Source organism: Vombatus ursinus, unplaced genomic scaffold, assembly GCF_900497805.2.
Source record: "Vombatus ursinus unplaced genomic scaffold, bare-nosed wombat genome assembly UNPS02014773.1, whole genome shotgun sequence".
Lineage (NCBI taxonomy): Eukaryota > Metazoa > Chordata > Mammalia > Diprotodontia > Vombatidae > Vombatus > Vombatus ursinus.
Window position 1 is genome coordinate 39,214,282 of NW_020954551.1, and position 13,692 is coordinate 39,227,973.

Genomic DNA, 13,692 nt, shown 5'->3' on the forward strand with positions numbered 1-13,692 from the left:
CACACACACACACACACACACACACACACACACCCATGATTGTCCATATATAAATGTATGTTCACATACTTTTGTCTGTGGGCTTTGGGTGCAGGCATGTTCAGGTATGTGCTATGTGTACCCACACATGTGACTTTGGAGCATCCTGCCTACTTTAACTCATCTTCTTCCTCCCTCTCCCAGAGGCCTGGACTCTCTGATGGCCTCTTACAAGAATGGTTTCTAGAAGGCCCATTGAAGGTCCTGATTATTATTTGGGATATGGAAAATTATTGGATGGTAGGTGGAAAAGAGAATCATGGTGTGTCTGGAACAGCCCTCAGCTATTTCTGCCTCCTCCTTCAATTCCAAATCAATTGTGATGAGGCAGCCAGACATTCCAGCTCCCTAAGCAAAAGCTTGATCAGAAGAATAAAATGCATCATTTCTTATACTCAAATGGCTTAGCTTCCATAGCTATTGAATTTCAGAATTGGAATAGAAATCTTCTTTTTCCAGTCCTGGAAACTGAGGTGCAGAGATGGGACCAGCCCAAGGTCCAACTGATCTTTTCCATCCAAGGTCCATAGAATCCCTGACATATGGCCATTCACTTCTCTTTGAGTACTTCCAGTGATGAGATTTTCACCACCTATCAAGGTAGTATGTTCCATTATTGGATAGCTCTATTTAAAATCATAGAATTCAATAAAATGTAAGCACCTTGAGGACAGGGACTGTTTCTTATTCATTTTTACATCCTTCCTGCCTAGCACAATACCTGTCACATAGTAGGTGCTTAGTAAAATGTTTGTGGAATTTCATCAAATCAAACAATTTCAGAAATGAAAGGTCATCTTGTGCTCATGAGGAAACTGAGTTCCAGAGAGGAAAAATGACTTGTATAAGATTATACCATTAACTAGTAGCAGAATTAGGATTAGAACCCTGATCTCTCTGATCTCTGCTTCACCATAGTTCAAAAATTCTTCCTTATCTTGGACTGAAACCTTCCTCCCTGTAGCTTTCCCTTAAGCAATGCTAATTCTGCCTTCTGTGCATACTGAGGAAAAAAAATCTACTTTGTCTTCCATGTGACAACCCTTCAGATGTTTGAAGATGGAGGTCTTGAGTTGTCTCAGATGGTTTTTGTTTGTTTGTTTGTTTGTTTTGACATTTAGGCATAGGGGAAATGCCTCTCTCAGGCCATTACATAATAACTGTCATTCATTTCCCTATCCAGTAGGGACTCTAGACCAGGTCTTTGGGAATGCAATATTCTAAAACTACTCCCTGCTCCAAACCAACGTAGGATCAATTGTAGCCTAGAAGGTCAATGCTAGAAAGATGTTCTAAAGATCCTCTAGTCCAATCCCCTCACTGTACAAGAGAGGAAAATGAGATACAGAGAGGAGTGACCACCCACCCATGATCACATGTGTGGTTATTGATAAAAGCAGAATTTAAACACAAATATTTTTTATTACAATTATGTGATGGTTTTCTCTCTACCAGACTCTTTACAAGAATGGACTATTATTTTGTTAGTGATAATACTTCTGCAGTTTGTTGCCTATAGTCATAATTGAAGGAAAGACTACATTTCAGGTAGAGGTTAGTGAAAATAATAATGTAATTTTCTTCTCATCCAAATTCATAGACATCCCCCACCCTCCAAATCTGGATCAAACAGTCAATGAGTATTTATTAAGCATTAACTATGTGCCAAGCAATATGCAAAGTACAAATCCAAGCAAAAAGGTAAATAGTCCTTCCCCTCAAGGTATTTACATTCTAATGTAGGAAGATAACACATAAAAAGAGAGCTAAAAAGCAGGGACTTGGGGCAGGGATGGGGATAAAGTTGGGAAACTTAGAAGGAGAGTAATGATGGATGTCTTGGCTGGGGCCTAAAATGGAGGCCCTTGTACGAACTCACCAATGGGCAAAGGGGAGACACAGGGACAGAAGGATATTCCAGGGTGAGGAGGCTGCAAAGACAGAGGGAAAAGAAAAGGCTGAACTCCTAGCTCATGAAATTCAGAGCTTGAGGAAACCTTATTGTACATCTGGTTCAATCCCCTCATTTTATAGATGAGTAGCAAACTGAGGCCCACAGAGGTGAACTGGCTTGGCCATGGTAGCAGAGACACAAATTAAACCCAGGTCTTCTGACTCCAAATCCCATACTCTTTCCTCCAGAGACAGGTTTTCCTAGCCATCACCTGCCAAACTTAGTTTTAACATGCCCATGAAACCAAATTTGAATTACACAAAGATATAAAGCCCCAAACTATCCCATAATACACAGTGGAGGGAAACAGGATTACTTGGCAAAGATGGAATACTCTTGGTAATCTGGACAAATTGCTTCTGTGAATAGCTCTTTTCCCACCCCCAAAAAACACTTCTAAGGACAGTCAGGAGAATTAGGGTGGGGATTTGGTTACTACCTGGTTAAATTAAATGTACATCTTTTTAAAAAGATATGAGAGAAGCTCACAGTTTTATATAGATAGCTCTCTTTTTTTTGTTCTTTCTATATTGAAAAAGTTTGTGCTTATTAAGTTCATAATAAAAGAGAATTAAAAAAAAGAAACAACAGAATTAGTACCAGGCCTTCTAGCAGCTTTGTTTCCTTTGCTGAGCAAGTCTGGGGTTAGTGCTTTTATGGGTTAGGCCTTCCCCTCATGGACCCCAAGCCCAAACCAGGTCCATAAAAGGACTGAATTAAGAGCAGACATTTAGAGCTGGAAGAGATTTATAGGTCATCTTGTCCAACCCCCTCATTTTACTTAGGAGGAATCTGGGGAAGAGGGAAGTGAAGGGATGCCTAAGGCAGTTGGTAGCCAAACCAAGACTCAAATTCAGTTCCTCTGATTCTAAACCCAAACTCTGATTTCTATTTCACCAACCTGGCCCACCCCTTTAAAAGTTTGTAGGCCGTCATAGCATTCATGCCAACCAAGAAATTCCAAGCTATATTTAGGCACTCTTCATACTCAGCTTTGTCCAGATATCTATATCAGTTATTCCTAGAATGGCTCAGGATAGGTTTATTAATAGCTCCCTCTACTAATAGCACTTGGCCACAGTTAAAATAAAACTGCCCCCGCAGAGTTCTCTGCTGGTTAGAAAGTCACTTATTGCCAGGACTGAACCAAAGTCTCTGGCTCACAGCAGGGATGTGCTGAATCCTGAACCTGGCCAAACCCTGGTATGATTTTATTTGTCATTCTCCAAAACAGTAAAATTTTTGTTTTGCTTTGTTTTTAAGCAAACATCTAATGAGCTATTTTGAGCTGGGACCAACAGTGTGCATTTGTTCAAGCCACTGAAAGGGAAAGTCACAATGTTCTCCAAACAGCATCTGAATGGCCATCATTCAGCTTTGAGGCCCTGCTTTTAACTCAATCACATCAAGTTTGGGGAGGGGATGATGTGCATTGGGAAGATCAGCGGTATTTAGCCATCTCCAAGTCTCTTTTAATTTTATTCCCAGCTCCAATATTCAATGTTCCAAAGTCCCTTCTGGTTCTGATGTTCTATGTCCTAAGATCCCTCCCAACTCCAATAGTCAATGTTCCAAAGCCCCTTCCAACTCTTATGTTCTATGTCCTAAGATCCTTCCCAGCTCTAACCTTCTGTGTTCTAAAGTCACCCCCAGTTCTGAAATTCTCTCTTTGAAGGTCCCTTCCATCTCTGATATTCTGTGTTCTAAGGTCCCTTCCTGCTCTGACATTCTCTATTCTAAAGGCCCTCTCACTTCTGACATTCTTTTGTTTTATGGTACTTTCTAGCTCTGACTTTCTAGGCTTATAAAAGTCTCACATGTGCCTTGGTTTCCCACAGGGAGGGATCCCTGAGAATTGGGGACAGGCTGCTCAGTGTGGATGGCATCCCGCTTCACAACCTGACCCATGCAGATGCTCTCAACATCCTTCGACAATGCAGCCAGGAGGCCCTATTCCAGATTGAATATGACGTCTCCATTATGGGTAAGGACACACGGCCCTTCTGGGAGACCACCCACTGAACTGAGCCTAGGAGCTCAGTGCTTAGGCCCCTAGTAATGATTCTGCCAAAGCCAGCAGTGGGTTAGGAGAGGGAAAGAAGGCATCGATGGTGATGGCAATATAGTCTTGTTACATTTTATCACACTACAAAATTGCTTTCAATGTATCTTCTTACTTGATTCTCACAAGCTCCTTGTGTTATTATTACCCCCATCTGAGAGATGAGGAAACTGAGACTCAGACTTACCCAAGGTCATACCATAAGGTGGTGGCAGGGTCTGAGATATAAACTTATTTCCTCTAAATTTTAAATCCAGGGCTTTTTTTTTTCCATATTACCCATCTTTGTTCTCCCTACCTTCACCATTTCTAATTGCTTAGGCCTAGACAAAGTTGAATCAGGCCCTAAAGGAAGCTTTCCTAAAATTAGGGCTTGTTCTATGACCTGGTGTGTTGTTGCAGTCCCGTGGGCTCAACCCAAGTGCTGAAGCCTTAATGTGCCTTTCCTACTTCATACATGGCAAAATAAGGGTATAGGTCGAGACAATGTCTAGAGTCCCTTCCAGCTTTCAAACCTCTGAAATTCTATGAAACCTCCTTTGATCCTCAGAACATCCCTGTGCCAGGCAGGGGTGGTGAATGTGATCCCCAAAGGATTACCACAAATGCTCACTTCTGACCTTGCCTCCTCAGGAGTCCTGCTTCTGAAAATAACATTCCAGGAGGCACGATTCAAAGCCAGGAAAAGTATTTAATCTAAAGGGGCAGGTGCATTTGAGTGTCAGCTGAGGAAATAGGGGATGGTATGTGGGAGCCCCTATCCCATGCTGGGTACCTCCAAGACTGCATGCCTTCAGGTTCTGTTAGGTAACTTCTCTTGGTCTTTAGGGAGCTGGCCTTTCCCTCCCCTGCAGCAAATGAAATTTTTAGAGTAAATAGGAAGCTTCTTGGTTTTGAAAAGAAGAAATTAACCTGAAAAAATATTGAATTAAAGGACTTGACTGCTTGGTAGAGCGGAGAGAGGACAAGATTGAGTTTCAAACTGCCTGGGTTTTAACCCCCTTTCTATATCTTATTTCTGTGTGGCCTTGGACAAATGCCATCTCTGGGCTTCATTTGCCTCTTCTGGAAAGTGGAGATAATAATACTTACAGCACGTACTTCTTTGGGTTGTTGTGAATAAGGCTGTTGGACTGGGGGAGAGAGAGAACCTCCAAACTTCTGTCAGCTCTTAAGCATGCTGTGCCCCTAAATCTATCATGGTGCCAGGACCCCCAGAATCTTCTGGTTTTGGCCTTAGGACAGCAGCAAAGCTGAAACCAAGAGATAACTGTTTTTTTTTTTCCTAAAGAGAGAAATATTCAGGTGTGATCATCTGGTAGGAGAATCCTCAGCTCAGAAATGAACATACTTGAATAGCACAGTGCCTGGCACATGAAGCAAATGTTTCTTGATTGATTGTGGTACTTGAATAGACCATAAGGAGGAATATTCAGCCCTATTAGCCTAAGATCAAAGACAAATTTCTCTTTTTGCCCCATCAGCTCTTCACAATCTGGCCCCTTCCTACCTTTATAAAGATTCCTTCTTAAACATTATTCCCTGTAATTATGGCCCTCTACCATCAACCATGCTAACTTACTGATTGTTGCCCATACTGCCTGTACATTGGAGGTACTTACTAAAGGCCTGTTAGGTGATTGAAACATAAACATCCATTAATAATGAGTTTTATCATAATCATCATCATTATTATCATTTATTATTTATTATTATTATTAGCTAGCATTGATGTATCACTTTAAGGTTATTGCATCAACAGTTTCCCAACAAAGCAATATGTTATTTCCTTTGATCCTCACAACAGCCCCATGAAGTAGATACTACTTTTGTCCCTATTTTACTGAAGCAACCAGAGATTAAGTGGCTTGCTCAGGTCACAGAGCTACTGAGTGTCTGAGGTTGGATTTGAACTCAGGTCTTCCTGACTCCCAGAACAGCACGCTATCACTCTCTGCCACTTAACTTAAAAATACATTTTTTTTGTACAGTAATTCTAAATATATAAAACAGACAATTATTTCTATCAAGAGGATGGAGATGGATTTCCAGTCCTAAGCCTAGCAGAGCCTATCAGGCTTGAGATAAACATGTTCTTAAGTCCTAGAGAAGAGAGGATGAGAGAGAAATGGAGAAAAGAAGAGAAGGAGCAGGAGGGAGGAAGGGAGATGTGGGGAAAGAGAAGGAGAAAGTGAAGGAGATTGAGAGGAAGAAAGGAGGGAAGCAGGGAGGAGAATAAAGGTAGGAAGGGAAGGGAAGAGAGGATGGAGAAGGGAAAAGAGTGAGAGAAGCCAGTCATGTTCTTGGCTCATTTACAGACAGAGCAGGGCCAAGTCAGCAGGTCTAATTGTGGAATCTCAGCCTCCAGCCTTACCTTACTCCAACCCATCCTTCACCTAGCTCCCAAAATGGTTTTCCTCAGGCACAGGTCTGACCATGTTACTGCTCAAACATCTCTAGTGGCTCCCTATTGCCTCTAGGATCAAATATAAACTCCTTTGTTTGTCATTTAGAGCCTTCCACAGTCTAGCACCAATCTGCCCTTTCAGACTTTCTGCACATTACTCCCCTTTGAACATGGTACAATCCAGCCAAACTGGATCCAGTTTGGATCCAGAAGGATCCAGCCTTCTTCCTGTTTCTCATACACAGCACTCCATCTCCCATTTCTAAACCTTTGTCCTGGTGGTCCCCATGCCTGCAACATTCTCCTTCCTCACCACTGCTCCTTAGGATCTCAAATTTCCTTCATGGTTCAGTTCAAGTGCAACCTTGCTTGATCTCCTCACCAGCTTCCAGTTTTCCCCTCCCTTCCCCCCAAAACTACCTTGTATCTCTTTGGCACCTATCCATATAGTAGAGGAAATATTTTGGGTAAGCAGGGCATTTTAGTGGGTCTTTAAATTGCATAAGTGGATAGTCCCATAGGAAAAGACAGGTTATATAAACCAAATTGTTCATCCTATAAACCTTCATACCAATACAAGGCACCATTAAATTGGATGAACTTGGTGATGCCAGGGAAAATGGTATGGCTGGGTTCAGTGGATTTCTAAAACCTAGGAAAAGGACTAAGGAGGCGAGGGTGGAGATTGATGGTCTGACAGCAATTACTGACAGGCCCATCAATGTTGTTAAGAATTTCTGCTCAGCAAACCCTCCCTATAAGCAGACTTGCATCACTGTGTGGGCTGTGAGCTCTCTTGGCAGGAAACTAGTGAGACCAGAGCAGTTTGTGTGGTTGGGCAGCCCTCGGAGACCATAGCAGGGGGCAGGATGAGGTGAATCCCAGATCTAATGCCTCTGGAGATAGCTCTGTCCAGAGTGCTAAAGGCATGGAGCTCAGGAAAGTTAGCCTTCCATCTGCAGAACAGGTTGTTGGTAGGTCTTGAGTGAGTCCTTTGTGCTGTGTAGAGTAATGAAAAAAAGAAAATCACTGGAGGAGACTTCAGAAGATCTGGGGTCCCGTGAAACTGGTTTTGTCATTGTTGTTATAGCTTTAAAACTCGTGATAGTGTCCACTGAACACCAAAGTGATGGAAATAAATGGAAACCAAGATGAGCTAATGGCATATTTTTGTTTCTCCCTTGTGGGGAATTTCTTACTTGAATTAGTTTTGTAGATGTTTTTTCCAATATCAGGGCTTTGGTTGTTAACACCTTTGTCTCTTTGTCCTATAGAATGTATGCCTCTTAAGGTCCAGGACATCTTTGTCTTTAATTGCCTAACACAGTACCTGGCACACAGTAGGCACTTAATGTTGATGGAGAAGGGAAAGTTCTGAGCATTATTTAATTGAACACTTGTTAAGCATCTAATTTGCCTCGTGCTTACTTGAATCACTTTAAAATTACACTGGACACAACAGCCCTGTTCTAACCGTTCCCCTAATTTTGCTAAACCACAAGTCTCTGACTCTTGTTTACTTAATCAAGCCATTTCCCAGGGGATGAGGCAGGCTTCTGTTCCTTTCCAAGAGATGGCATTTCCTCTAAGTGTGTTTCATGACCTAGTAGTAGACCATTTGAGGTTTTCTTGGTAAAGATAGTGGAGTGGTCTACCATTTTCTTCTCCAACTCATTTTACAGATGAGGAAACTGAGACAAACAAGGTTAAGTGACTTCCTAGGGTCACATAGCTAGTAAATATCTGAGGCTGGATTTAAACTCAGGTCTTTCTGACTCCAAGCCTGGTGCTCTATCTACTGTGCCATCCACAGATCTATAACTGGCCTGCCTAAAGCCCATAAAAATTACAGCTGTGATTAAATCACCTCATCCTTCTTCCTCTCTACATACCAAATAAAACATATGCTCCACTGATTCCCAAAGGTAACCAAATTCCACCCCCAGCCCTGTCCCTGCTGGTGCTCATGTGAGACATCTTAAAGTCAGGTAAATGACATGGAAGTGTGCCTTCTGTATGTTGCAGAAAGAGCACAGATTTTGGAAGTAAAAGACCCGGGTTCGAATCCCCACTCTGACATGACCGGTGTGACCTTGGGCAAAACACTTAATGTACTCAGGCCTCCCTCTCCTCCTTTGCCAAATGAGAGGGTTGGACTAACTAAGTCCTCTTCCAGATTTGTGGTCCTATGACTTAACAATTTGGGTGGCCATAGGCAAATTACCTAAACTTCTTGAGCTGGACTTTCCTAATATGTAAAATGGACTGAAATAGATCATGTGTAAGGCCCTCTCCAGCATTAATACACATGCTGTTCCATCTTCATCTGAGGCACTTGCTCCACCCCCACTCCCACCCCAGCAGCAGCCTGGCACCTTCAGGTCCTAACCCTTATCTTTATCAGAATAGTCACTAAAGGACCCCAAGTGCCTAACACAGATGTGGTAGAAATTTGGCAAATTCTTGTGAGTTGGTTAATTCTTTAATCCAAATCCATTACTTTATAGGTGAGAAAACTAAGTCTGAGAAGTGTTCAATGACTCACCCATGGTCACACAGCAATTAAGTAACAGAGCCAGGACATGTAGTCCCGTCCTCTGGCCCTCCTTTACCTGTCGCCTCACCTAATGCTCTCTTAAGGAAACCCTAATCCTGTTCACCCTCCGTTTTTTCTCCACCCCAAACACCTTAAAGAAGAGTGCTAAGAAATGAAAAAGGGTGTGCAGAGGAGAAAGGTATGAAGGGAGGACCACAAAGTTACCCTCAAAATGCAGTCTGAAGAGTGAGAAAAGAGCAAGAAAGGAAAGGGAAATAAGAAATAAGAAAGGGGAAAATAAATCATCCTGGGGTAGAGATTGGGGCAGACATTCTGCTCCTTCAAATCCCTCCCCCTACCCTCAGTTAAGGTGCAGACATCACAAAATCTTTGGTTATGGAAAATAAAGATGGGGACATCTACTAAAGGGAGCTTGGGGAGGTGTGCTCTGCCTTTGACTCTGACTCTGACATCGGCCTGTTCTGCAACCTTGGACAAGTCACTTCTTCTCTGAGCCTTAAATTCCTCATCTTTAAAATGAGAGGCAGCTAGGTGGTGCAGTGCATAGAGCACAGGGCTTGGAATCAAAAAGACTCATCTACCTAAGTTCAAATCTAGCCTCAGACATTTATTAGCTGTGTGACCTTGGCCAAGTTCGCCTCAGTTTCTTCATCTATTAAATGAGCTGGAGAAGGAAATGGCACACCACTTTTAGTGTGTTTGCCAAGAAAACCCCAAGTAGGGTCATGAAGAGTTGGACACTACTGAAATGACTGAACAAAAACAAAATGATGGAGTTTGACAGATAATCTTTGAGGTCATTTCAGCTCTAACTAGTAGACTCCAAAGAGGAGGCAGAGAAATGGCAGAAAGAGAGAAGTTGTTCAAAGTAACTATCCCTGGACTGAAAGAGAGCACCCCAAAGTTCTCTTGATCCTGGTCATCAAGGGCATTGGCATGGCCAGAAGCAATGCTAGAGTGAATCCATATGAGGAGGAAGGTCTGAGGACAGATTGGGTGGTGGTGGCAGTGTCAGATTTGAGTAATTTGTGGCATAGTAAGGAGAGAGATTGGTCAGTCGATGATACTTCAAGATGAGAAAGCACAAGTGTGTGTGTGTGTGTGTGTGTGTGTTGTGTGTGTGTGTGTGTGTATGTGTTATGTGTTGGAAGAGGGGGTTGGGTGTAGCTCTCTAGGTAATTTAAGGGTAAATTTTTGTACCTTTGGATTTGAGTCCCTGGAAGGTATAGGTGAACCTGCATATAGTGAGTCCATAGGGGCTGTCATACAGGTGACAAGGCTGAGCTATACTAGGTCCTGATGCATATTTCCTACTGAGCAATTCCAGCATTTAGACACTTATGATAACCACAGCCTTGCGGAAATAGATTTCTATGACTAGATGTCTGCTATCTAAAAGGGTATGTAGGATACTTCTCTCAAATGGGAAGCTATTCCCCATTAGGCTGACCCATACATGTACAAATCACAGGAACTGGGTACAACTGGGTGTGCCTGTCCAAACTTTGGGTGTGATCTATGCTGTGATCTCTGTGAAGAAGAAAGCCTGGCTGAGCAAGACAGGAGTCAGGAATAGAGATAGGGTCCAAGTCCAGACAGGGTCCTTATAGAAGCAGTAGGGTACAACAGAAAGAACATTTGACTAGAAGTCAGGAGTCTGGGCTCTGCCACTAACTCATTGTGTGACTCTCTATGGCCTCAGTTTCCTCATTTGTAAAATGATATGGTTGTCTTAGATCAGGGATTCCCAATACACTCTCAAAGTGTATAAGAAGTTTGTCAGAAGAATACAGGAAACATTTGGATCTTTCTTTTTAGAATTGATTTCCAATCAATTAAGTGACAAAAGTTTTGATGAATCCTTTATTTATGTTCATGGTGAAACCTGTAATTATTTTTTTTTGCCATATTGAATAAGATGCACAATAAAGTTTACTGAAATCCAAGGATGCAGGGACCAAAAAGGTTGGGAATCCCTGGATGAGATATCTTTAAGGTTTTTTTCCAGACTATTATTTTATGCTTTTATGATTCTATCCACTTTATTGGCAGCAATAGCTAGATTAGTCTAGCTTTAAGGGGGACCTAGAATAGGGGGAGAACAATGATAGTTGGCCTTCTTGTATCTATGGTGGGCCTATATAACAGTCATTCTCCATTTTCTCTCTTCTTCTTGGAGTAAAGGGAAGCCGCGGCCAAGACCCCTTCCTACCTAGCCCTGCAGCCCCCAAGTTTACACTGACCGGTGTTCCCTTCCTCTTTTTTTTGTCCTCCTCTCAAACATATCCTGTTCCCCTCCCCAGATACGGTAGCCAACGCCTCAGGTCCTTTATTAGTGGAAATAGCCAAGACACCGGGCTCTACTCTGGGAATCTCGCTCACCTCTGGCACCCACAGGAACAAACAGGTCATTGTGATTGACAAGATCAAGCCGGCCAGCGTGGTAGACAGGTATGGCAGGTTTCCCACAGGTTCATAGCCGTTGGACCCCCAGACCAGGGCCTCAAGGAAGACTTCCAGTCCTCTCCTTCTTCATACCATCCCCAGCTCCATCCCAAATTCCTGTCCCCAGAATCAATGCTGTTGAGAGAAGGGGCAGGCCCTATCCCTATCCTTCCCCTTCCTCAAGATGTCAGGGCAGTGGAAAGAGCACTGGATTTGGAGTCAGAAAATATGGGTCCAAATCCCATATCTGCCTCTTACTACCCATGTGACCTTGGGATAGTTGCTTTCTCTCTCTAGACCTCAGTTTCCTCATCTGTGAAACGATGGGTTTGGGTCAGTTGACTTCTGAGGTCCCTTCCTTCCATCTCTAAATCAATGCTCCTATGATTCTAGGATGACTGTCTTCCCGCATTTACAAGGCTGCAAGCCCATCAGAAATGAACTCTCCTCCACACCCACACTCAATACTTGTTTTCCCCTGGAGCTGCATCTGGCTCTCCCAGATGCCATTTGCCTCTGTGCCGGTCTCCCCTAAGGCACAGGGACTCCCTGCCAGACCCAGCCCATTGTCCTCCTGTCCCTCCTGCAGCCCTGGGGTTCTCATGAGCCTGTCTCTGCTCCTCTCTGCAGGTGCGGGGCCCTGCACATTGGCGACCACATCCTGTCCATCGATGGCACCAGTACCGAGCACTGCTCTGTGCTGGAGGCAATGCAGCTGTTAGCCAGCACCACAGAGAATGTCAAGTTGGAGATCCTGCCAGCTCACCAGAGCAGGCTGCCCCTGAAGCCTCCTGATGCAGGTGGGTTGGGCCCAGCCCATGGCCAGACAGACTGGGCAGCCATCCAGCAGCATGTAGGAAGCTGGCCCTGGTGCTTCCTCAAGATGCCAGTAGTGATTTTGTTGGACTCAAACAGCAACTGAGGGCATCTGCTGGGCAAGTCCCTGTACCTGGCCCTGGGTAGGGAAAGGAAGAAGGAAAGGAAAGCAAACATGCTTGAAAACATGGTTCCTGCCATGACCTCTAAGGGCGCTTAGAACTCATTCAATCCAACCCCCTCATGGAACAAGCTTGGAAACTGAAGTGCAGAGAGAATTCATTTGCTTAATGTCATATACCTAGTAAGTGGAAGAGCTGAGACTTGCACCCAGGTCTTCTGAGCTCCAATTCAGTGTTCTTCCCACTACCTGAGAAATAGAAGGGCCTTTAGAGTCTAGCTTGGCATAGAAATGGAAGATCATAGATTTGGGACTAGAAGGGACCTCAGCGACCCCTCTAGTTCAATCCCTTCATTGACAGATGAGGAAACTGAGGCCCAGTGAGGATAAGTGAGCACCTGAGGCAGGATTTGAACCCACATCCTCAAATTCCAGAACAATTTACTCCTACTTTTATCACACTGACGTGATTTTAGTCCAAGGTCAGAGGACGTGGTAGTTGTAGATCTGGGATGAGCTCCCAGGTCTCCTGATTCCTAGTCCAGAGGTCCCATTTGGTGCCTACAATATTCTCTGCCTTATACAAGCGGTATTTTTATACACATCTTTAGCTGTTTTACATGTTATCTCCCCCATCAGATCATAAGCCCCCTAAGAATAGGGAATGTCTTTTGCCTCTCCGTGTCCCCTGAGCCTCGCACAATGCCTGGCACACAGTAGGTATTTAATAAATGTTTACTGATTGACTGATCTCTCTTATTTTAGTCTAAGATCCATGAGGGTGGTCATATATCTGTCTGTCATCATAATTATCATCTTTTTTCGGCCTGGATCTATGGTTTCATTGGTATAGGGAATTCTAGATGAGGAAACTCTCTCTATTCAAGGCAGGTTCCTCCATCACTTTGTAGAAGAAAGGCCCCAATACCCAGAGAGAAAGTGATAAATCTGTTGGTAGAGCTACCATCTGAACCAGATCTCTTGGTCCCCTGATTCCCAAACTCTGTCTGCTGCACAAGGTGAGGAAGAGGACAGGGAAGCAAATGAAAGAAGACAAGGAGGAGAGGGAAGCATGAAAGATGTTTCTTCAGAAAGGGGCAGGCAGCCCAACTGAAGGCCAGAGAAAGAGCCAGGCACCTTGGGTGGGGGAGGGCATGAAAAGTCCAAGTACTCCTGAACCCCCAACTAAAGTAGATGTCTTCTAAACTCCCATCCAGCTCATGCAATTAGAACCAAGAAAGAGAAAGTTCCAGACAGAAGCCTTCAGGCTCCAAGCATAGCTTGGGGAATT

At 43.6% G+C, this 13,692-nt stretch overlaps 1 protein-coding gene across 1 annotated transcript in view; it reads left to right on the forward strand.

The window, feature by feature from the left end:
• The window catches only part of GRIP2 (glutamate receptor interacting protein 2), a 407,694-nt gene that overhangs the window by 316,303 nt on the left and 77,699 nt on the right, over positions 1-13,692 (forward strand). Inside the window, exons 4-6 of the mRNA XM_027863805.1 lie at positions 3,832-3,977; positions 11,323-11,470; positions 12,095-12,264. Of these exons, the coding sequence (XP_027719606.1) occupies positions 3,832-3,977; positions 11,323-11,470; positions 12,095-12,264 (464 nt within the window). The remainder of the gene's footprint in view (positions 1-3,831; positions 3,978-11,322; positions 11,471-12,094; positions 12,265-13,692) is intronic.